We start from the raw sequence: 21,876 nt of genomic DNA, 5'->3' as shown, positions 1-21,876 counted from the left end.
CTACATCAGTTGGTTGGTGGTGTGTAGGTCACTGTCATTACTTTCTAAGTTTGCTACAAGATTTACCTGAAGGCTTCATCTACATGATAGTGTAATCGGCAGTAGGGTCTGGCCACTCACCGCTTGGAGAAAGAAGCCAAAATAGTAATGAGGTGTGATAGAGAATGAGGCTTTATTATCCGTGCCAGCAGAAAGCAATTCCACTCTTCTATTTGTGGAGGGAACGCAGGGGGATTTTCTTCTCTTTTTTTCTTTTTCTTTTTTTTTTTGAGACAGGCTTTTGCTTTTGTCGCCCAGGCTGGAGTACAGTGATGCAATCTCAGCTCACTGCAACCTCCACCTCCCAGGTTCAAGCGATTCTCCCGCCTCAGCCTCCCAAGCAGCTGGGATTACAGGCGTGCACCACCATGCCCAGCTAAATTTTTTTTTTTTTTTTTTTTTTTTTTGAAGAACAGGGTCACCAGTTTATTTCTTGGTGCCTCCAGAGCTCATGGAAAAGCAGCACAGTGAGCAACAAGCAACAGTGGTCAGTAAATGGATACCACTCAACACGTTACCACAGTCTCAGCTTGGCTGTGTGGTACATGCTGCCAAGGGTTGGGTGCCAAGAGAGAGCAGAATGAAGCCAGGTCCCCAGGGAAGTGAGGGCTCAAAATATGGACTGAGGGTGATGAGGGTGGTGTTCAAATCCAGATGTCAGAGCTACAATCGCCCCCAGGGTAGCGGAGTTCATGGGCGAGGGCTGGGCCTAGAGGCTCCTTTCCGAAGTCCACCAGGAAGTTGGGGTTCAACTTCAGCCCTCCTTTTACTGTGTCTACATCAACCTGCAGCATCACAGAGCCTTCCCTGATGAGATCAGGGTAAAACTGCTTGTCCCAGGCGCTGTACAGCGATGTGGTCACGTAGAGGCGCTTCCCGTCCAGGCTGAGCTGGATCATCTGAGGGCCTCCAGCCACCCATTTTCCCTTGACCACCAGGGGCTCTGGCTGGGACTTTAGTTCCTGGTCCTCCAGCACTTGCACGGGGCCTCCCTTAACGATGCTGCCCCCGAGGAAGAGCTGTCCTGTGAGGCGCGGCCTCTGTGGGTCAGAGATGTCATACTGCCTCAGGTCCCCATGGAGCCAGTTGCTGAAGTAGAGGAAGCGGTCATCCAGGGACAGCAGGATGTCGGTGATCAGGCCTGGCATTTCGGGCAGCAGCCAGCCCTTCACTTTCTTGGGGGGCACCTGGATCACCTTCTCCACTGACCAAGTACCTCCCTCGTTCTTGTAGAAGCGCTGGATGGTGGAGCTGAGTGCGCAGCCCACAAAGCCTTGGGCAGCATCTGGGTTGTGCAGGAAGCGGATCTCCAATGGAATAAGCCCATCTTTTAGAGACAGGGTGTGCACGATCTCATGGCGCTGCCAGTCCCATACATATAAGTGGCTCCCGTACAGCCCAGCCTCCACATCAGCGGGGTTGAAGCCATCTCGTAAGACATTGGGAGCTGCCCACTCAGTGCTGATCATGACATTGTGTCGAGGCTGGTACCAGAAGTCATAGCCCAATGGCGCAGCGCCCCCAGGTCGCTCCCATGTCCCCTTCACCTCGAATGTCTCCCCATCCAGCAGCACAAAACCCCCTTTGCCATTGCCCTTGAGGTCTCCCAGGGAGCTGATCATCACCTCCCCGCTGGCCAGGCAGTGACTGGTGTGGAGAAAGGCCAGTTCGCACTTGGCATGGATGTCCTTGGGCTCAATGACCTTGTGCAGCTTTGGGGCCCGGGGCTCAGAGCCCACGTCTACCACATAGATGTGAGAGGAGATGAGACTGGGCAGCACCAGCTTGGTGCGCGACTTGGTGCTATCACTGAAGCAGCTGCTGCAGGTGTTCCATCCTGAGTGATGCAGCTCATCCTTCAGGTTGGGCATGGGCAGCCGGTGGATGACCTGGCAGTACTGGGGAGACTTGGGGTCAACATCCACAGTGGCCAGGTAATCTGGGGCCTCAGTGCCGGTGTTTCGGTAAATGCAGGGCAGGTAGACGATCTCTTCTCTGGGTCCTTTCATGGCCTCCAGAGGGGTGGAGTAGCTGGGTCCACAATTCCCACATTTTGCAGCCATGCTGCCAACTGGTACACTTTGATCCTGGCAGGTTTGCTGTGCTGGTGTTAGAGGCCGCTGTTCCCCCAGCTAAATTTTGTATTTTTAGTAGAGACAGGGTTTCACCATGTTGGTCAGGCTGATCTTGAACTCCTGGCCTCAGACGATCTGCCTGCCTCGGGCTCCCAAAGTGCTGGGATTATAGACGTGAGCCACCGTACCCTGCCACAGAGGGTTTGCAGAAAAGGCTGGGGGTGAGGAGGTGCCAGGAGCATGACCCACTTCCACGCTCGTCTCGAATTATTGCTCCATCTGGTGCAGGGGCCAGCGCCAGCGTGGCTTCTGCCAGGTTATAAACTAATTGTTGTCAATCTTGTCATCAATCTCTAGCCAGGAGTGGGTTCCCGCCTCGAAGTAACCTTTTGCTGGAGAGAGAATTCCAGAGGTGTCTGGTCTGTAACAGGATCTGACCCTTGAAGGTTTTAAGGAAAGAGGTGACCAGATTGGTGAGCAGGGTGTATGCCTAACAACCTTCCGGGTAAAAAAGTGTGCATAAGGCCTGGAGAAGAGAATGGGAAAAGAGAGCGGAGGTCATAGCACATTCCGAGGCTGTAAAGTTTATCTCAGAGCTATGGCTTGAAAGTGAGGAGAAAGGAGAAAAGGGGAAAGAAAAAGAAGTTTTAAAACGCGGTTTGAGGTGAAGCTGCTAAGTGACTCGGTTACAAGAACCTTGGCTTCCACACCCTCCTGCACCCCTCTTAGCTTGACTTTAGCTGATTTCAACTCTTTAGGCAGAGCTTGACCCCTCCAGCCAATGGCCAATCAGGGAAGCTTTTCACCTGTGGCCTGGAAGCCCCTGCTTCCAAATGTCCTGTCTTTCTGGGCCAAACCAGGGTATACATTACATGCACTGATTTCTGGCCTTGCCTGTAACTTCTGTCTCCTTAAAATGTATAAAATCAGGCTGTTCCCCAACCACCTTGAGCACATGCTCTTAGGATGTCCTAAGGCTGTGTCATGGGTCACAATCCTTAACCTTAGCAAAATAAACCTCTAAATTGATTGAGACTCATCTCAGACACTTTTTGGCTTACAAGAGGCAGCTCCAGCTCAGGGTAGGGGATTTCTGGTCACAGTCTAGTTACTGGAACAAATATGGGACAAGTTCCAGGGAAAGCGACTCCGTGGATCCTGAAGGAGTGAGGATGCTGGCACCTGCCCTGGGGTGTACCCCTAGAGCCTCAAGGAAAAGGAAGGGCCAGACCACTGGGGCTCCTGGGTCCCCGGGTTCCCAGGTTCTAGGCTGGTTTGCCAGTTACCTTAGTTACCAGAAAGGGGTCCCAATCTAGACCCTAAGAGGGGTTCTTGGATCTTGTGCAAGAAAGAATTCAGGTCGAATCCACAGAAAGCAAGTTTATTAAGGAAGTAAAGGAATAAAACAATGACCACTCTGTAGACAGGGAGGGTGTTCCTGAAAGCAAGAGGAGGAAGCTGCTCACCTCAGGCCTAGTGAGAGTTTATATATGAGACGAGAAACCCAAAAAACCACGGGGGAGATTGCTCCGCTGCCAGCGCTCCTGACAAAGGATTGTTTATCTTTGTGTAACTCCTGTCTAGCAAGAATCTATATTATTATCTTCAAAGTGAAACTCATTCTTAAACTAAGAATGCTTCTGTTCCTAAGATATTGGACATCAGGACATTATTTCCTGGGTCTTGTCGCTAAACATTATTCCCTTGCTCCCTTCACTGTAATATCTGGTGACCGAACACCTAAGGTCCCAGAACCCAGCTGGTCTCAGCCTCACTTCACCCAGCCCCTCTTCAAGACGGAGTCGCTCTGGTTGGAAGGCCTGTGAAACCTTCATGTGGCCAGAAACACCAGAGACTTGCTGAGTAGATGGTGACGCGCACACAGAGCACGGCAGAGAGCTGCGGGACCTTCTCAGGCAGGACCTGGAAGGCGTGGCTGCCACTGGGAGCTGCCAAAGTGCTCAGGCAATGGCCGCTGGGGATCCCCCATGGATGCTGCACAGAGAACACGACAGAGGCCCCATGGGGACCCAGGCCAGGGGCAGGGGACAGAGGCTGAAGGGGGGCACAGAGGCGCGGCGTTGCGGGGAAGAGGTCCAGGGTGGGGGTCGGGGCTGGGGACGGGGGAAACAGGAGAGGGGCTTGGAGCAGAGGGCAGAGCCCAGGGTTGGGGAGAGGTGGGGGCAGGGAACAGAGGCTGGGTGCAGAGGTCGGCAGCTTCTCGGGTCGCCCTAGGCTCGGGAGGACTGGCTCTTGGTGGCCCTCGGTGGCTCGAGGCCAGGGCAGGGCCGGTGGAGGGGGCGGGGCGCTAGCACCGGGCCTCACTCCTGCCCTGGGTGGTTCGGGGCCGCGACCCACGCTCCGCAGACGCATGCGCCGGGTGACCAGGCTGGAGGCTGTGTTCTGGCCGCATCTCTGCATCCCCTTCTCTGCACGGTCTCCCTCAGGCTGACCAGGTTCCCTCGGGAGCGACTGGAAGCTGGAGGACAAGGCCTGGAGGGGCAGGAGCAGGTCTCCAGGCCCAGGACCGCCTGGGCAGGACCCCTCCGCACAGGCCTGGAGGCCTGGCCGCGCCCCCGGCCCTCCCCAGGGGCATCCGGGGAGCCTAAGGCACTGGCGGCCTCCCCCGGTGCCCCGTACCTGTCTGAGCTGTGGCCTGCAGTGTGGTCTGATTGCGGAGACCCCCAGGCCCTTTTGCCAGAAGCAGACTCTGGAGGGCCACCACGGGTGAACATGAAGGGCGGTGCTCCCGGATTCCCCGCGGGTTAAGCAGGGTCTCCCTGATAGGCACAGCCAGGCCCTGCTCACTCATCCCTGGCTGGTTCAGGGGTGCCCGCAGCCACCCACCTCCACAGTTCTCTTTATGGGAGCAAAAAAGTTGCAATGCCACGATTTTCGGTTCCTGTTCCTTGCTGCTGAAAGCACCGGGACCCGATCCAGACCTCGGGCTGACCGGCCGGGGCGCGGAGAGGCTTCCCCTCCCCCTCGGAGTGCTGGAGGCCCCTGCTGGCCCCGGAGCTCCAGGAAGGGCTGAGGGCCAGGGAGGGAGGATGCCGCCTCGCATATGGGAGGATGACATCCAGCCGAGGTTTCGCCCCCTTCCCCTTCATCTTGTTTCTCAAATGCTGGGTTTCTTCACGTGGAGGTGGAGTTTGTGTCTCAGGGAGCAGTGGTCTGGAGCCAAGGCCCCGGGAGTTAGAAGCTGTGAGAGCTTTCCGGGAGGGGCGTGGCGGGGTGGCAGGGTTCCCTTTCCCTGGGTTCCTGGGCTCCCTAGCCTGAGGCAGGGGGCAGGAGCGCTGCAGGGTCAAGGCAGGGCAGTGGCTGCGCAACTCAGGGCTCCAGGGGAGGCTGGCCTGGCCTTCAGAGCCCAGAGGGGAGAGAAGGGGAAGGGGGAGCTGGCTTTTGCCCAGGGTGTGGTGTGACTTGCAGTGCATTTCAGAGCCTGCTGGGGACACCACTGAGCCACCGGATCCTGGGCTCAGAGGATCGCCAGGGGCAGAGGCAGGGCTGAGGGAGGGTTGGCCTCCGAGGGGAGCTTCTTCAGCCGCCTCCTCACCTGCTCCTCCCCTGCAGAGACGCCACTATTAAGTCCAATGAATTAAGAGACAAAAAGCTGAGCGTGTTAGGAAGGAACTCCACTCCTAGATGCCCGTTTCCAAGGCAACGCTGGCTCCATCCCTCAAAGAGTGGGTGCTGGAGCAGTGCCTGCAAGCCCCAGTCCCTAAGGAGGAGGAAAGGGATGGATCCGGTGGGTTCTGGGGAGGATCCCCAGGGTGCTAGGCAGAGTCCTGCTCTCACGGTCTCTCCTGCACTCCCTCAGCTCTGCCACACCCGGGTCTCCCCTACCCACGTATCTGAGTCCACCTGTCCCCGAACAGCTGGCAGAGGCTGGGGGCCCAGTCCCGGGTGTCAGACGCCCCTTGTGTTCTTGTGTGTCCTCCTGTGGGAGTGGCCAGAGCTCCTGGGAGAGGGAGGCGTGGTTAGGGCTTGTCCCATGAGTTGAGTCAGGCACTGCACCCTGGTCTTGGTCAGTTTTGATGGTGAGGAGACCTGGGTGGGGGCAGACCCAAGGGGTGCGGGAGAGACAGAGTGAGAACAAGCCTCTGCCCGGCTTCTTGTGATGAGCACGGGCAAAGGGTCCTGAATTCTTCTGGGGCAGGAAGAGACCGCTGTGGTGTGGACTTCTGGACTGTGGATGAGGAAGGAGACCACTACTGCTCCTGCTGCCCTCCTCCCCCCACCTTGCCTGGTTCACAAGACAGGAGGAAAGAGAGAAAGCAAAAAGTTAAAAAGAAACAAAAGTAAAATAAATAGCCAGACAACCTTGGCACCACCGCCCGGCCCTAGGAGTTGAAAAAAGTAATATTAATAACATCAATCCCTGACCAAAACTACTTGTGTTATCTGTAAATTCCAGATACTGTATGAAAAAAGCATTGTAAAACTTTTTGTTCTGTTAGCTGATGCATGTAGCCCCCAGTCACGTTTCCCACGCTTGCTCGATTTATCACGACCCTGTCACGTGAACCCCTTAAAGTTGTAAGCCTTTAAAAAGGCCAAGTATTTCTTTTTCAGGGAGCTCAGCTCTTAAGACGCGAGTCTGCCGACGCTCCCTGCCGAATAAAAAACCTCTTGCTTCTTTAATCCGGTGTCTGAGGAGTTTTGTCTGCGGCTCGTCCTGCTACATGGTCACCAGGGTCCTGGCAAGGCCCCCTTCCTGGGACTGTGGCCCCGTCGAGCCAGGGAGTCTGGCTTTCTCCTCCCCAGGACCATGGCTTCCAGAGCACAGCCAGTCTTGGGGCAGGTGTCCAGGGAGGGGCTGATGTGGACTCAGGAAAGGTCCCTGACACTCCCACGTTCAAATCCTCAAGCCTGTGAATGTGCCTTCTATGGTAAAAGGGACTTTGCAGCCGTGAGGAAGCGGAGGATCTGAGATAGGAGATGGCTCCGGATTCTCCAGGCGAGTCCTAACTGTGGTCACAGGATCCCTGTAGGAAGGAGGCCGAGGCAGAGCTGACTTGAGAAGGGAGCCATGTTTGGAGAGGCTTCAAAGGTGGAGAAAGGGCCATGAGCCAAGGAGAGCAGGCGGCCTCTTGAAGCTGCGAGGGTGGAGGGTGGGTTCTCTCCAGAGAAAACACAGCCCAGCCAGATCCCTGACTTGAACTTCTGACCTCCAGAGCCGCAGTATGAACTTGTGTTAAGTCACTAGGTTTGTGGCAATTTGTTACGGCAGCCTTGGGAAACTGGTACGGAGGGACGTGGGTTCTTGGGTCAGGGCCCTGCCCCCTCCCTGCCCAGCGCCCCCAGCCCCCAGTCTCCCTGCTGCCCGGGCTGGATGAGAAAGGAAGGTCCCTCTATGTTCACTCTTGAGACTGACAGCATGCGTTGGGCTCTGAGACAGGGCCCAGGATGTCTTGGCTGTGGCCATCCGCCCGTTGGTACTGCTGACCCGCCTGGCTCAGACTCAACTTGGCCTGGGAATCTGGCTGGCTCTTGGCTGACATCCAGCTCCTCCCCAGCTCAGGCGTCCTGGAGCCTGGGACACCCCTGGGAAGCTGGGTGCGGTTGGCAGGAAGCCCAGGGACTGGACCTTGGATCTGCATGGCCGAGCTGTGTGACCTTGAGCTCGAGCCTCATGTCGTTCCTACCTCAGCGGGCTGTGACAGGGCCCACCCTAGACAGCTAAGCACAGCACCCTCTGCTCCTGCTCAGAGCCGGATTGGGCGCCAGGAGAAAGCCCTCTGTGGGCTGCTGGGGATGGTGCTGGGGGTGGTGCTGGGGATGGTCTTGGGGTGGTGTTGGGGGTGGTGTTGGGGGTGGTGCTGGGGGTGGTGTTGGGGGTGGTGCTGGGGGTGGTGTTGGGGGTGGTGCTGGGGGTGGTGCTGGGGATGGTGTTGGGGGTGGTGCTGGGGGTGGTGCTGGGGGTGGTGCTGGGGGTGGTGCTGGGGGTGGTGTTGGGGGTGGTGCTGGGGGTGGTGCTGGGGATGGTGCTGGGGGTGGTGTGGGGGTGGTGTGGGGGTGGTGTGGGGGTGGTGTGGGGGTGGTGCTGGGGGTGGTGTGGGGGTGGTCTGGGGGTGGTGTTGGGGGTGGTGCTGGGGGTGGTGTGGGGGTGGTGTGGGGGTGGTGTGGGGGTGGTGTGGGGGTGGTGTTGGGGGTGGTGTGGGGGTGGTGTTGGGGGTGGTGTTGGGGGTGGTGTGGGGGTGGTGTTGGGGGTGGTGTTGGGGGTGGTGTGGGGGTGGTTTTGGAAGTGGTGTAGGCGGTGGTGTGGGGGTGGTGTTGGTGGTGGTGTTAGGGGTGGTGTTTGGGTGGTATTGAATGTGGTGGTGGTGGGGGTGGTGTTGCAGGTGGTGCTAGGGGTGCTGTTAGGTCTTTAGATCATGAGGGTCTGGGGCTGGCTCAGGTGAAGAGTGGGGTCATGAGAAGTGTCCTGATGACCACAACTCCCATTTACTGAGCACTTGCTCTCTGCCAGGCACGGGGCTGTAAGCCCTGACACATGGCATTCCAGCACTCTGGAGAATCCTCACTGTAGCCCACAAGGAGGGCTCTCCTAGGATTCCTGCTGAACAGAGCCAAGTGGGAGGTGAAGGCGTTCCCAGGGTTGTGGAGCTGGGGAGGGCTGGGCCTTAGATTCGAAGCAGGCAGCCTGACCCCTGCACTGTGCTCTAGTGGGCTGTAGGCATGAGTGTTCGTGTGCACACGTGTGCATGTGTGAGTGTGAAAATGCAAGTAACAGATGGCCCAAATAAATAGCTTCAACACAGCAGACATTTATTTCCCTCCCAGGTAAGGGCACCCCGAGGTAGGCAGTGCCTTCTGTCAGCAGCAAGCCAGGCCCCTCTCATTGTGCTGCCCTGCCATGCTCAGTGCTGCCTCATGGTGCAAAGTGGTTGCTGAGCTCCAGTCATCACTTCAGCCAGCAGGAAGGAGGAAGGGGAAGGAGAAAGACGTGACCTCACCGTCTAGGGCATTTACCTTCTGACCCCCAGCTAGGCATTGTGGGTTTTATTACTAAGGAAAAGGAGAGAACAGTTAGCGGAGGCCTCCCACTGCCCGCCGGGATGAGCTTGGCAGGCAGGACAGGACTCTGGGCTTCCCAGTTCATGGAGTGTTGAACTGGCGGGATTAGGGGTTCTTTAAGTATCACTCTGTACTTCTCAGAAGGGGAAACTGATACCCAAGTCAGTGGCTGAGCTGTGGCCCAGGCTGGGCCTCTGCCTGCTGTCCCAGAGCTCTGTCCTGACACCAGCTGCTGGTGAAGGCAGGGCTTAGAGCAGTCACCAGCCCTGCCAGAGGACCCTGGGGACCCCTCCCCATAATGGGCTGCCCACCTTCCCTCTGTTACCCAGTCCTGCTTCCTCTGCAGGAAGCTGAAGGCCCATTTTGCCCCCTCCCTAGCACAGGGTAGCCTATCTGACACCCCCAGACTCCTCCATGACACCCACCAGGCTGAGGGCCTGGGGGGCTGCAGTCTAGAGGGCAGGCAAGGATGAGGCTGGAAAAATTTAATCTACTCCTCTCCTTTCATCAACTTCACTCCTCCACTGCTCTAGGCTGCTCTAGCCTCTGCTAGAGCAGAGACAGCTATTCCCAGCCTCACGTGCTGTCCTAAGCCCAGTAGGTACTGACCCTTGATGGTCACTTCAAGGTGACAGGCACCCACTCAGCATCCAGCCCTTCCCCATCCAAGGCTGCAAGGTAACTTTCCAAGCCAGGGTCTCCCATGGCAGTGCTCACACCATAGCCAGACAGGCCCCGCTGGCCCCATCCTCTCCATACTTGGTGCCTGTCCCCCCAGCCCCGCCCTGCTCCTCTGCATATGGCCTCACCCCGACCCGCCTCCCTGTGCCCTCTCATCCTCAGCCTGCTTCCCCCACTATCCCACCTCCCCGAGGCCCGTCTTTCCTAGGGGTGACTATAGCCTCCCTCCAAGGCCTCTTCCCTCCAGACAGCCGGGGGCTGACGTGGGGAAGGGCAGGGCGGGCCGGTGTGACCGCTGCAGGTGGAGGAATTCCTGTGGCAGAAGTTAAGGGTGAGGATTGGGTGTGGGGGCCCCGGGCATGTGGTGGGTGTCATCTCTGCCTGGCTGTGCTGGTGGGGATCCCCAGCCCCCATGAGGGTTGCAGGTCCTGGGGCGTGGTGGCCAAGGTCTGGACCCAGCGCCCACGTGCTGCAGTCCTGCCACTCACAGGCGGTGGGGAGAGGAAACCAAGGGCAAAGCCGGGAACTGAGGAAGCAACCGGGCCGGTGGGCCTGTGCTGGCTGCATCGCCCCAGACACTCCAAATTCATTCTCCAAAGCTGGTGCAGGGGCAGGAGGGGAAGGTACCAGACAGAGTGCTGGCAGGGCGGGGGCGTGAGTCGGGTGGGGGTGGGGAGGGGCCGTGGGTCAGGCTCTCCCGACCCACGTTGCTCCAAGGCCAGCGAGGAGGTTGAGCAGGAGGGCTGTGCCCGCAGTTTCGCAGCTGCCCCGGGGGCCACCTGCCCCCTTGCCTGGTGGGTCCTGGACTCGGGAGCTCTGCCAGGGTGGGACATTGCACAGGCTGAACTGGCAGCAGGTTGTGGTCACCTGGGTCCCCTCGACCGTCTTGGTGATGGGCTGGCAGCTGTCTGTACACCACGCAGAGTGGGTGGTCAGGAGGCCTGACTCTGGGGAGGGGAGTGGGGAACAGATGCTGAGGATGGGTGGGGCCTCCGAGGTGGCTCTGCAGGGCTCTGTTCAGGGCCCCTGGCTTTCCCGCCGCCCGGGGGTGCGTGTGCTGCGGCCCCACACCCACTTACCGGTGTTCCCGTGGGCGATGAGGGTTGTGCAGGCCTGGCCATGTGAGCAGCTCTGCGTCAGGTTGCAGCGCTCATCCCTGGACAGGGACTGGCAGGCATAGCACCACAGCAGCACTGTGGACAAGGCGGGCTCAGGCCCAGGCCAGGTCCACGTCCCTGTCCACCTCCCCGTTCTCAGCTGTGCTCCCAAAGCCTAGCCTGGTGAGCCTCCAGCACCCACTGCTCAGACGGGCGGGCCACCCCTGACTCGGCCCTGTAAGCCGTGCTGTGTGCGTGAGTCTGTGTGTTTAGGGGCAAGGGATTGCGGCCCAGGCAGGGTGAACTTCCCATCACGGCTCACACCTCCTGCGACCGTGCTGCCCAGGCTCCTGCTGTGGGCATGGAAACCTGGAGGCGAATCTGACTCAGTCCTGCCTCTGGGAGCACCGGGCCTCACAGAGGAGGGCCTCACAGGGGACACCTTGTGGGTGTGTGGGGCAGGGCTTGTGTTGAGGGCAGGCCTGGGGGCCCTGGGATTGGGGGTGGGCTGTGTGTGGTGGGCACGCTGGAGGCCCTGGCTAAGCAGCCGGCTCGCAGGTTGGATGCGGCGATTTGCTCTGCTTTGTTCTGGGGATGGGAGAGAGCAGAGGGTGGCCCAGCGTGTAGGGGTGTGTCGGACAGGGAGGGTGGGCTCTTATTGGCCCCACTCTGCTCTGCTCTAAGCGCTTCCCTGGCTCCCTTGCCTGCAGCAGCCAATCCATCTCTCCCCTGCATAGGACCGGCCCACCCTGCTGCTCTCTCTGCCCCACAAAACTGAACCCTACCCTGGGGCCTCTGTTCTTGCTGTCTCCACCCTGGGCCCCCACTGAGCCCTTCTCTGCCTGGTGAACTCCTGTTTAACCTCTATATCCTGGCACCACTGACCCTCCCAGCTGCTGGCTTCTTCCCCTGTTCCCTACTCTGGAAGGCAACTGAGTGTCATGGTGAGTGGAAGAAGTCAGGGGTACACTGAGTGTACCCCACTCTGCTGGAGGCAAGCTCACAGCGGGACTGTGGCCTGCTGGCTTCCATCACACAGCCCTGCCCAGAGTGCTCCAGGCAGAGCAGGCAGCGGGGCCCTGGGGTTGAGGCGGCCGTACCTCTGCCCCTGCCACCAGGGAGCCTGTTGGTCTCCTCCTCTTCCACCTCATCCTCATCTTCCTCATCGTAGTCATCTGGCCTGTGGTCCTCGTCCTCGTCCTCGTCCTCCTGCTGTGCCTGTCCTCTTCCTGGCCATGCAGGGATGCTTGTAAGCCTCAGCTACCCGGGTATGGAGGACACCTGCTCTGGGCAAGCATTGCGCCCCCAACTCCTTGGCCCTCCCCCGCCACCCTCAGGCCCCAGGGCAGCATACCTGGTGTGGCCTCCGGCCCCTGCACACCCTGCTCACTGTCCTGCAGCCGAGTGTGCCCTGGCACAGTAGTTACAACAGCAGCTGCTGTGGGCTGGCCCTTTATGGTAGCCCCTCCCCGCACCCCACATAAACAGGAGCACAGATGTTTGGGGACTCTCGGGGTCCCAGACCAGCTTCCATCCACACCGCTCTGGGCTGGGGACTCCAGCCTCATCCCCTCCTTCTTCCTAAGCCCCTGCTGGGGTTCCCTGGAGGTCCCTGTGCTCCAGGACTGCACTCGCTGCCCCCTCACCGCAGGGTCACCCTTTGCCCCGCACCTGGCTGTCCGCACAGCAAAAGGGCAAGCAGGAGAGCCCTGAGCGCCTTCATCTCGCCGATGCTGTGTCCCCGACTCCCCGAGCAGCACTCTGGAGCTGCGATAAGTGGGATGAAGGGCATTGCCGTGGGCTTCCCAGTGGCCCCCACCAGCTCCAGTCTCAAACAATGGGCTTCACACGGGTCCCCAGCTCCAGGCGCCAGGCCAGGGACTGTTGTTTCCCTCCAGGACCTCTGGGGCTGGAGGGGAAGGAGAAGTCATTGTGGTTGGCCTTGGAGCGTCCCGTGCACCTGTGCCGGCGGTTGGAAGGCGGTGCTGGCCACAGGAGCTGCTGGCCCTGGCCTGCCTTGCTGCTCAGTGTGCCTCAGCCCTGTAGTGCAGGGCAGGGAGCCTTGCCTCGGATTGGGCCATGCCTGACACCCCCTAACCCCATGTCTGGGCTCCATAGTCACAGGAGCTTGGGGTCACAGACCCTCTTATTTGCTGATCACTGGCCAAGCATCTTCATTCCAGAGTCAGCATCACACCCAGGCCCCTTTAAGAGCATTTGAATAAAAACACAGTCAATGCCCTCAAGCTAAGGCTGCCCGCTCACCTCCTCTGCACCCACACTCAGCAGTGCACTTGCTGGGCCCAAGGCCTCCTTCACTATCACCTCGGGTCTTTGCCCCTGCTGTTCCGTCTGTAGTGCTGTTCCTGCTGGTGTCCGGTGGAGAGCTTTCCGGAGCTGTTGGGGGCCCGACCCTTGGCCTTCTGCTGGGAAAGCCATCAGCCCCCACCTGCCTTCTGGCCTTGTGTGAGAGAGAGGCTGCTCTGGGAGAGGCTTGGAAAGCCCAGGTCGCTCCCTGAGGCCACCTCCTCCTCCCAAGCCCCTGCCCAAACCCCTGGCGGTGGGATGCAGAGGGCAGGGTCTCCCGAGGGTAGCAGAAGGGTGGGGCAGCGGCAGGGGCTGGATGGGAGTCTGCAGCCAGGGTCAAGCCTAGGCGTCTGTGTGCCTTGGCGCTTGGGCCAGGCCCTTCACCTACTGACGCCTCAGTTTTCCAAACTGTCAATGGGTGGGGTGGGGCATTTTCTGGCCGGGCACCTGTAACAGAGGTTGAGTTGGTTCTGGAGTGAGCTGCCTGGGTTTAAGACCCGGTTCCTCCTTCCCCTGCCTCTGGGTCTTGGACAAGCTCCTTGGGTTCCCCAGGCCTCAGCTCCCTCATAGGGTGAGGTGACCATCAAGGGTCAGTAACTGCTGGGCTTAGGACAGCGCCTGAGGCTGGGAATACCTGTCTCTGAAGTCTCAGCCACTGAGTCAACCATCCCTCCTTAATTCACCTGAACCTGTCATTCTTCTCTGTCAGCATCCAGCCCTGCCCCGTCCAAGGCTGCAAAGTCACCTTCCAAGCCAGGGTCTCCCATAGCGGTGCTCACGCCACAGCCGGACACGCCCCGCCAACCCCAAACTCTTCATACCTGGTGCTTGTCCCCCCAGCCTGCCCCTCCCTGCCCCTCCCGGTGTGGCCCCACCCCCACCCGCCTCCCTGCGCCCTCGCCCCGCCTCCCCCACGCCCCGCCTCCCCCTGCCCTGCCTTCCCATCGCCCCGCCTCTCCCACACCCCGCCTCCCATCGCCCCGCTTCCCCGGTGCCCCGCCTCCTCCACACCCTGTTTACCCCACGCCCCGCCTCCCACACTGCCCCACCTGCCCCACGCCCCGCCTCCCACACTGCCCCACCTGCCCCACGGCCCCGCCTCCCACACTGCCCCACCTCCTCCACACCCCACCTCTCCATCGCCCCGCCTCCCATTCGCCCCCTCCCCAGCGTCTCACCTCCCTGTCGACCCGCCTCTCCTGTGCCCCGCCTCCTCCTTGCACTGCCTCTCGTCACCCCTTCACCCCTCCTCCCCCAAGCCCCGCCTACCGTCGACCCGCTTCCCTGGCGCCCTACCTCCCCCGCGCCCCGCCCTGGCTGCCGCTACAGGCTCTTGAATCTAGTGCTGCAGGAGCTGCTCCTAGGAAGGGCGCTACCGGAGTTCTCTGGGGGGTCTCCACCTGCCGCCTCCCCTCCGCAGGGCCCCAGGCCCTTGCACGTGGCCTACCTCTGGGCCCAGTGCCTCTTCAGCCCTGGTGCAAACTGCCCAGCCCAGGCCAGTGCTTATTGCGAGAATCACCTAGGGACAATCAGAGCGTATTTGATTCGCAGATTGAGTTAAATTTAGTGCTGGCAGCTGAGAGGCTGTTCCCTCTGTCCCGCCCCAGAAAGGCTAGTGGGTCTGGTCCAGCCCCTACAGAAGGTGCCCCCCGGGATGGCGCGCAGGTGTGAAGGGGGCCCGCAGTGGCAGACACCTGGTTCCCCAGCACTGCCCACAGTCGCAGGTGGGAGTGGCGGGCTCTGTATGTGAAGCCCACCCCCTCATCCCACCCAGGCACCGCACAGCCTCCCTCAAGCCCCCAGGACAGCGTCATGACCTCTCAGATGCTCCAGGGTGAAAATATGACCCCTAAGACCTTCAGGGCAGTGCTGTGGTCCCCCAGTGCCAGGGCTAAGGGCTGCTGGTCCTGATGGCAGCTGCCATGGGTCATTTTAGAGCCTGCACCTGTGCCCCTGGGCTCTACCGCCTTTCCAGGTCCTGAGCCATGCCCACACCCCAAGGTACCCTTGAAGGGCAGCCTGGTCACCCCAGCTCCCTGCCCATAGACCTCTATGCCTTGGGGCCTGGACCTGCCTGCTCTGTTGGCTCATGGGGCTGGCCCTTCTGACACAGCGGCTATCTGGGCCTCCTCCCAGGGTGGGGCCTCCTCCCAGGGTGGGGCCTCTTCCCAGGGTGGGGCCTCCTCCCAGGGTGGGGCCTGCATGAGTCACATGGCTCTTTTTGGCAGCAGCAGCCTTGGGCTCAGAGCTTGGTGCTGGTTGTGGACAGGGACTGCCCAGCCATCCACACTCCCTCCTGCCTGGGTGACATGTGGGGCTTGGCGGGCAGGGTCTGTGCTGGCATCATGCCCAGGTGGGGCCATGGGCTCTGCTGTCCTGGGGGAGCTGTGCGGCTCTGTCCTGGGCCTGCGCTCCTACTCTGTACCCCCTCCCCCGTGTTGACACCAGCTGGAGTCAGATCCAGACCTGTGTACTGCCGTCTCCAGGAGGCCACCTTCTGTGAGATTGGGTTTGGAATGAGGGAGGCGTTGGGAGGAGGGCACCTTGGGGCTGGGCCTGAGGGGTGAGCAGAGTTTTTCTATAAGGAAGGGTGGGCAAATGTTTCTGACTGACGGGCAAGTGTGCGGTGTCCATACCGGGAAAGTAGGGCCTTATGGGGCAGATGCGGCTGCAGATGTGCTGGCCCTTGCTGCACTTTCCCTGCTCTGAGCTCCTTCCCACCCTCTCTGCAGCCAACCTACTCCTGTCTCACTGAACCGGAGTCTGGCAGAGGAAGGGGCTTGTTTTGAGAGCAGAGTCCAGACTCTCCTCCCCTGAGGTTACTCTCTGCTTATTTTTATTTATTTATTTCTTTTGTTGAGACAGAGTCTTACTCTGTCACCCAGGCTGGAGTGCAATGGCGCGATCTTGGCTCACTGTAACTTCCACGTCCCAGGTTCCAGCGATTCTCCTGCTTCAGCCTCCCGAGTAGCTGGGATTACATGCTCGCATCACCATGCCCAGCTAATGTTTGTATTTTTAGTAGAGACAGGGGTTCACCATGTTGGCCAGGCTGGTCTCGAACTCCTGACCTCAGGTGCTCCACCCACCTCAGCCTCCCAAAGTGCTGGGATTACAGGCGTGAGTCACTGTGCCCGACACTCTCTGATTCTGATGACCCCTCAGTGCCTGGCGGAGCAGGCTGCCCATTATGTGCACTGAGGTACAAGCCCTTTTCCTTCCCGGAATCCAGCACTCAGAGGTAGCTGTGGGTGGGTGGGCTGGCCAGGGGGAGCAGCTCCCATGGGTCCTGCAGCTCCCAGGCACCCCTAGAACCCAAGAGGCAAACACACCCTGTTCACATGTGGTTCACTCAGGTACCCTCCCTGGCCTCCCAGCTCTCCTCCACGCTGCTCTGCACCTGGAACCCTCTGTGCTCAATTTCGTAGTCGTTAGACACCCTCAGCTCCACCACCATAACCCTGGAGAGTCTCCCTTCCCTTGGTCTTCCAAGGGGATCCCTTTTGTCCCCCACTTGTGAGGGCGACTGATCTCTGTCTAGCTCCACTTGGCAGAGCTTCAGACGGTTCTTCAAGCTCCCACCCCTACTGCCTCCTGCCGCTGCCCATCTTCAATTTCCAGAGGCAGGGCCCAGGCACCGTCCTCTCCAGAGACCTTTCCCCATGACTGCACTTCTGTACCCACCTCTAGCTCGGTGCCCTCAGAAAGATTCAAGGCTTGGCTTCAACATCCCCCCGTGGCCGTACTGGGTCCCCGTCTTGGAAAAATGCAAGAGCAAGGAATACATTGTTCCTATCATTTATTTTATCCATTTAGAAATCAATTTCCTTCACACTGAGATTGTTAAAAATGTTAAAAACAATGTAGCAATTTCACAATATTAAAAGAGACTAAAAATAACGATGCAGGGATACTTTGCAGCTGTATGACAGTGAAGAAGCTCTTTACATCCTGATCAGAAAACAGGAAGCGGAGGAAGCGGAGGACAGAGTGTCCCGGCACGCTGCTTTCTGCAGGAACAGGAGAAGGCAGGATCTGTGCCCGCTGCTGTGTGTTCATGTGGAGACTGCCCGCTGGGCTCGCCTTCTGTCAAGGTCCACGTTTGGCCACTGATGTGCAGGGCCCTGTCTTCTGCTCAAGCTGACCCCCGCCGGCCCTACCACCCAGCAGAGGCCTGCGAATGAGAGGCCTGGGGCCCTGCAGTCCCTGGAAGGCAGGAAGCTGATGGCTGAGCTCAGGGTGGGATCTGTGTGTGGGTGAGTGAACGGCAGGCACTCACCCACAGTGGCAGGGAGGGGGTGTGTGGAGGGAGAGCAGCTACCAGAGAAGCCAGACAGGTGCAGCCCAGGGCAGGCAGGAGCCCCTCCCAGGCTATAGCGTGAACCCCCAGCCTTGGGGGTGGCACAGGGCCTCCTGGCAGCCTCTGCACGTCAGGACCACGCCACTGGGATGTCCCGCTCGGACTCCTGGCAGGCAGAACTTACAGTGTCTTCCACAGTGGCCCCACCGGAGGGGCAGGGGAGAGGAGAGGAGGTTAGGCGGGGGAAGTAGGGAGAAGGGGAGGGAGGAGGCCACGGGAGGTGGTCTTGGGTGGGGCCTCCCTCTGCCCACAGGCGGTGATGGGCAGCTGACCACCTGCACCAAGTGTTGAGGTGGCTCTGGTTACCGTGGGGACGCGGGGCCTCCCGGGCCACCGCGATGGCTTCTCATGGTCAATCCTTTGGATCCAACTGAATCTGGGGTGTGAGGTGGGTGAGAAGAGGCGCCAAGCTCGAGGGCCAGGATGCAGAGAGCCTCAGGGTGGGATGCCTATTTGTGCGGGGTTGCCTGGCAAGCCACCTGCTGGAAATGGCAGCTAACCTCAGAGCCTCGGCCTTCCAGGGAGACACGGTGGGTCCCGGACAGCCACACTGCAGAGCCAGCCTGGGGGCCCAGGACAAGAGTGTGCACATCAGCCCTTTGTACCCCCAGCCTGGGAGAGATGCTGCCCCTGTGCCACAGGACACCCCTCCTGACTGCCCACAGCCGTCATCTGATGCCTGTTCTATTCTGGCTCACAATGACCCGGAGGGAATGGGGGTCTGGGAGTCAAAGCCGGGGCTGCTCCACTTGAGGCTTGAACACTCCTGTGTACTGCTCTGTCCTGCGTGCTTTAGGATGGGCCCCCGGAGGGGGAAGTAAGGAGCAGAGATGAGGGCCCAGCAGGGGTGGCAGGGTCACCTGAGCTCCTGTTTGTGAGTGGGCTTGGGTGGAGGGTGGATGGAGAGCCCTAGCCCCCAGCCTCACCCAGCCCTCCAGGAATGGCAGTGACCACCAGCAGCCTCCTGTTCCTCCCCACTGTCGGGCTCAGCCTAAGCCCCTCCCCGACCTGCCCAGCCCCCGCCCCTCTTCGCAAGCCTGACTTAGGAAGCTCTGTGTTTAGCCCCCCAGATGCAGCCCTCATGTCGCAGCCAGAGTCTGTGGCTGCAGAAGCCCGGGCTGTAAGCCCTTCTTGAGCTCTCACAGCAGTGCGGGGTGGGATCTCACAGGGAGAGGTGCTGGGAGGCAAATCACACAGAGCGGGATGGGGCTGCCGCAACCCTGTGTCCTGGACACACTTCCTGTCATCTCTGTCCCCACGACAGAGGCTTCACCTTCTCTGCTGTATCAGCCAGGGACCCCAACTGTGGGGAACTGCAATGGACTCTGGCTAGTTGGAGCAGAAGAGGAGTTTGTTGAAAGGTTCCTCGGAGCTCATAGGTTGAGAGGGAGGGCTTAGGTGCAGAAGACCCTAGGGCCACTCCTGTCCCGCCCCCTCCCCAGGGAAGTGGGCTGTGGTGGCCACCTTTACTGTAAGACTCCATGGATCAGACAACACCTGTTCGTGGTGGGCTGCCCAGTGGCACGGCCTCTTGGAGCCCAGTACCAGGCACAGGCTCACCATCTGGGCCACTAACCAGTCAGAGGCTGTTTTGTGGAAAGAGTCATGATGTGGGTCAAACAGTCCCATCAAAAGACAAGTCCAAGCCCCAGGGGCCATGTAGTAGTCCGTTCTCATGGTGCTAATAAAGACTTACCTGAGACTGGGTAATTTGTAGAGAAAAAGAGGTTTAATGCACTCACAGCTCCGCATGGCCGGGGAGGCCTCATAATCATCGTGGAAGGTGAACGAGGAGCAAAGACACGTCTTACATGGCGGCAGGCAAGAGGGTGTGTGCAGGGGAGCTGCCCTCTGTAAAACCATCAGTTCTCCTGAGACTTATTCACTATCACGAGAACGGCACGGGAAAACCTGCCCCCACGATTCAATTCCCTCCCACCGGGTCCCTCCCACGACACACGGGGATTATAGGGACTGCTGTTGAAGATGAGATTTGGGTGGGGACACAGCCACACCATGTCACCTGAATGCATGAATGTGGCTTTGTTTGGACAAATGGTATTTGCAGATGTAATTAAAAATCTTGGGAAGACATCATCTGGAATTAGGGTAACAGACGTCCTTACAAAAGAAAGCAGGGGAGATGCGAAGTGTGGAGACAGAGGAGACTGGAGTGATGTGGCCACAAGCTCAGGAAGGCGGGAGCTGGAAGAGGCCAGGAGGGACCTTCCCCTAGAGTCTCTGGAGGAAACGTGGCCCTGCCAGCTCCTTGACTGCTGCGAAGAGCTCCTTGCTGAGGGGCCGTACCTTGCTCAGACCCCGGGGTCGGCTGTGGCTCTCCTCCTGCCAGGGTTGCCACAGGCTCTGTCCAGGACTTGGTCTGGCACAGCTGGGGGACATCATTGGGTCCACTGGACCAGGGCAGGGGCAACGCCATTCCTGCTGCAGCCCTTGAACCACTGCTGACTCTGTGGGGACAGCAGAGCCATCTGCAGGTGTCTTTCCTACATGAGGAACTGAGCTCCATCTTGGTGGGAGCACTGGTCCTGCAGTTTTGTGGGCGAAACCCACCCTGGCCCCGACCACTGGGCCCTGGGAATGCACTGAGCGGCGGGTCCCACCTTTCTCCAGCTCCGCTTTTGGAGGTGAGTTTGCACTAGGACATCTGAAGTTTCAGCAGCTTTCGGCTCTCCCAGGGCTCAGGGCTGCTGGTGCCGGGGCCGCATGAGGCCATCGAGGCTCCTCGGTCTAAACCGAGGCACAGAGCTGGCCAGAGAAACCCGGCCGCAAGATGGGAAGGGAGTGCTGCACCCCTGGCAGACGAGGGAACCCATTTGTGTGTTTTCTGCTTATTGGCAGGGAGAAAAACATATTTTCCCAATCACTAGCCCTGTGTTCCAAGAGCCAGCGTAGACCTGTGGGTAAATTGCCACCTGAGCATCTGATGGTTGCTGTTTACCACCCACCAGCCGGGTGGTGAGTCGGGAGCGAGGGAATGGGCCCTGTGCCTCTCATGTCCCTGGTTGTGGTGCTGATGGTTGGACCCCCAGGTGTGGCCTCACTAGTGGTCACGTCCTGCAGAGCCTTCCTCCAAGGTGGGAGAGCCTTTAAGATGAGCCTGCATGCTGCAGGAGTAGCCGTTGCACCTCGGGATTGGGAAAGTCACCAAGGGGGAGGTTCTAGTCCCACTGAGCTTGAGGGCAGAACTGGGCCACAACTCGGTCAGCTCACCCTCATATGTCCCCACCACAGTGCAAAATCCCTGGGCAGCCAGGGTGCCCAGAAAAAGAAGTGATGGCCGGGAGCCCGTGCCAGACTCTCCCGAGAGATCAGGGCACTTTCCTTTCTCAGTTGCCGGCTCCTCTGACAAATGGCAGCAGCCCCGTGCAGGAGGCTGGGAAGACAGCAGGGCCTGTGAACTGGCCCCGGCCCAAGGACTGCTGCAGAGACGCTGGCTGGGCCTCCGTCCCCAGCCGGGGGGCTTCTGTGCACTGCACCTAGCTTAAGGCCTCTTTCCTTATCAGCTGCGCCTCTCGGCTCCACGTGGCCATTGTGAATTCCAGGTTTTTGTCACCAAGGTAAGCAAATTGTTTGAACTCCTGCCAGATGCTAGAGCTATCCCTTCAAATATGAAATCTCTGCTGAGGGTGTCCAGACCAACACATTGAGCTCAAACTAAAATGATGCCCTCCCTAGTCCCACTTGTATTCACCAGATGTTCGCTGATGTAAAATAACAAACTCTTATGGATCTTTTGCCAGGTAGCCTCCTCCTTTCATGTTTGAATATGCTTTGTCCCCTGGGGCATGACGTTCTGACTGTAGCAGGGAGCTGGGAGGGTCGTGGGCACAACCGGCTTCTTCCTGCCCTGTCTCAGAGGTGGAGTGAGTGCAGGGTCCTCAGACAGGGCGGGTGCAGCCTTGTCAGATGCGGAAGCATTGGCTGAAGGCAGGCTGGGGTTCAGGAGACTCCTGGTCCTCCACTCCTCTCCCCCAGCTCCAGGCCAATGCTCTGACTTTCACACTGAGCTCCTGCTGGGGTGGAGCTCGGCTGATCTGAACAGAGCATCCTGGGGGATCACACTCGGCGTCGGCTCTGGCTCTCTCAGCCATATCGGCAAGAGCAGAAGGTCCTTTAGCTACAGGACAGGAGTCTCGGCTCTCAGGCTGCATCTTGAGCCAGATTTAGGACTTCAGGTTCCTTATTCTCTTTCTTTAAGTTCCCAGTGCTGTTGGGAATGGCTGCCTCATCCATGGATTTAGGGTCCCACTCAGAGCTCGGTCTTTCTTTTCTTTCT

General features: G+C 59.3%; 2 protein-coding genes across 8 annotated transcripts; both read right to left on the bottom strand.

Annotated features, from left to right (window-relative positions):
* Positions 1-445: 445 nt before the first annotated feature.
* Positions 446-2,165, bottom strand: LOC117079155 (methanethiol oxidase-like). The gene has a single exon (XM_033202783.1). The coding sequence runs from the start codon at positions 2,100-2,102 to the stop codon at positions 684-686; it is 1,419 nt and encodes a 472-aa protein (XP_033058674.1). The 5' UTR covers positions 2,103-2,165; the 3' UTR covers positions 446-683.
* A 6,699-nt stretch (positions 2,166-8,864) lies between these two features.
* Positions 8,865-16,979, bottom strand: GPIHBP1 (glycosylphosphatidylinositol anchored high density lipoprotein binding protein 1). 7 transcript variants are annotated; one of them, XM_033202741.1, is made up of 10 exons: positions 16,904-16,973; positions 14,516-14,738; positions 13,181-13,666; positions 12,584-12,821; positions 12,267-12,323; positions 12,013-12,141; positions 10,895-11,008; positions 10,683-10,762; positions 10,079-10,128; positions 8,865-9,125 (listed from the first exon to the last, which is right to left on the bottom strand). In XM_033202741.1, the coding sequence occupies exons 3-10, from the start codon at positions 13,349-13,351 to the stop codon at positions 9,104-9,106; spliced, it is 861 nt and encodes a 286-aa protein (XP_033058632.1). In that variant the 5' UTR covers positions 13,352-13,666; positions 14,516-14,738; positions 16,904-16,973; the 3' UTR covers positions 8,865-9,103. The 7 variants fall into 7 exon arrangements, with proteins under 7 accessions (XP_033058632.1, XP_033058633.1, XP_033058634.1 ...); XM_033202742.1 differs by having other exon boundaries at positions 8,865-10,762; positions 12,584-12,679; positions 13,178-13,666; positions 16,904-16,965; XM_033202743.1 differs by lacking the exon at positions 13,181-13,666 and having other exon boundaries at positions 8,865-10,762; positions 12,584-12,679; positions 16,904-16,965.
* Between the last annotated feature and the right edge of the window lie 4,897 nt (positions 16,980-21,876).

This window comes from Trachypithecus francoisi, unplaced genomic scaffold (assembly GCF_009764315.1).
Source record: "Trachypithecus francoisi isolate TF-2019V2 unplaced genomic scaffold, Tfra_2.0 Lachesis_group7, whole genome shotgun sequence".
Taxonomy (NCBI): Eukaryota; Metazoa; Chordata; class Mammalia; order Primates; family Cercopithecidae; genus Trachypithecus; species Trachypithecus francoisi.
The sequence above is the reverse complement of the archived record's forward strand: the minus strand, read 5'-3'. Positions and strand labels throughout refer to the sequence as shown.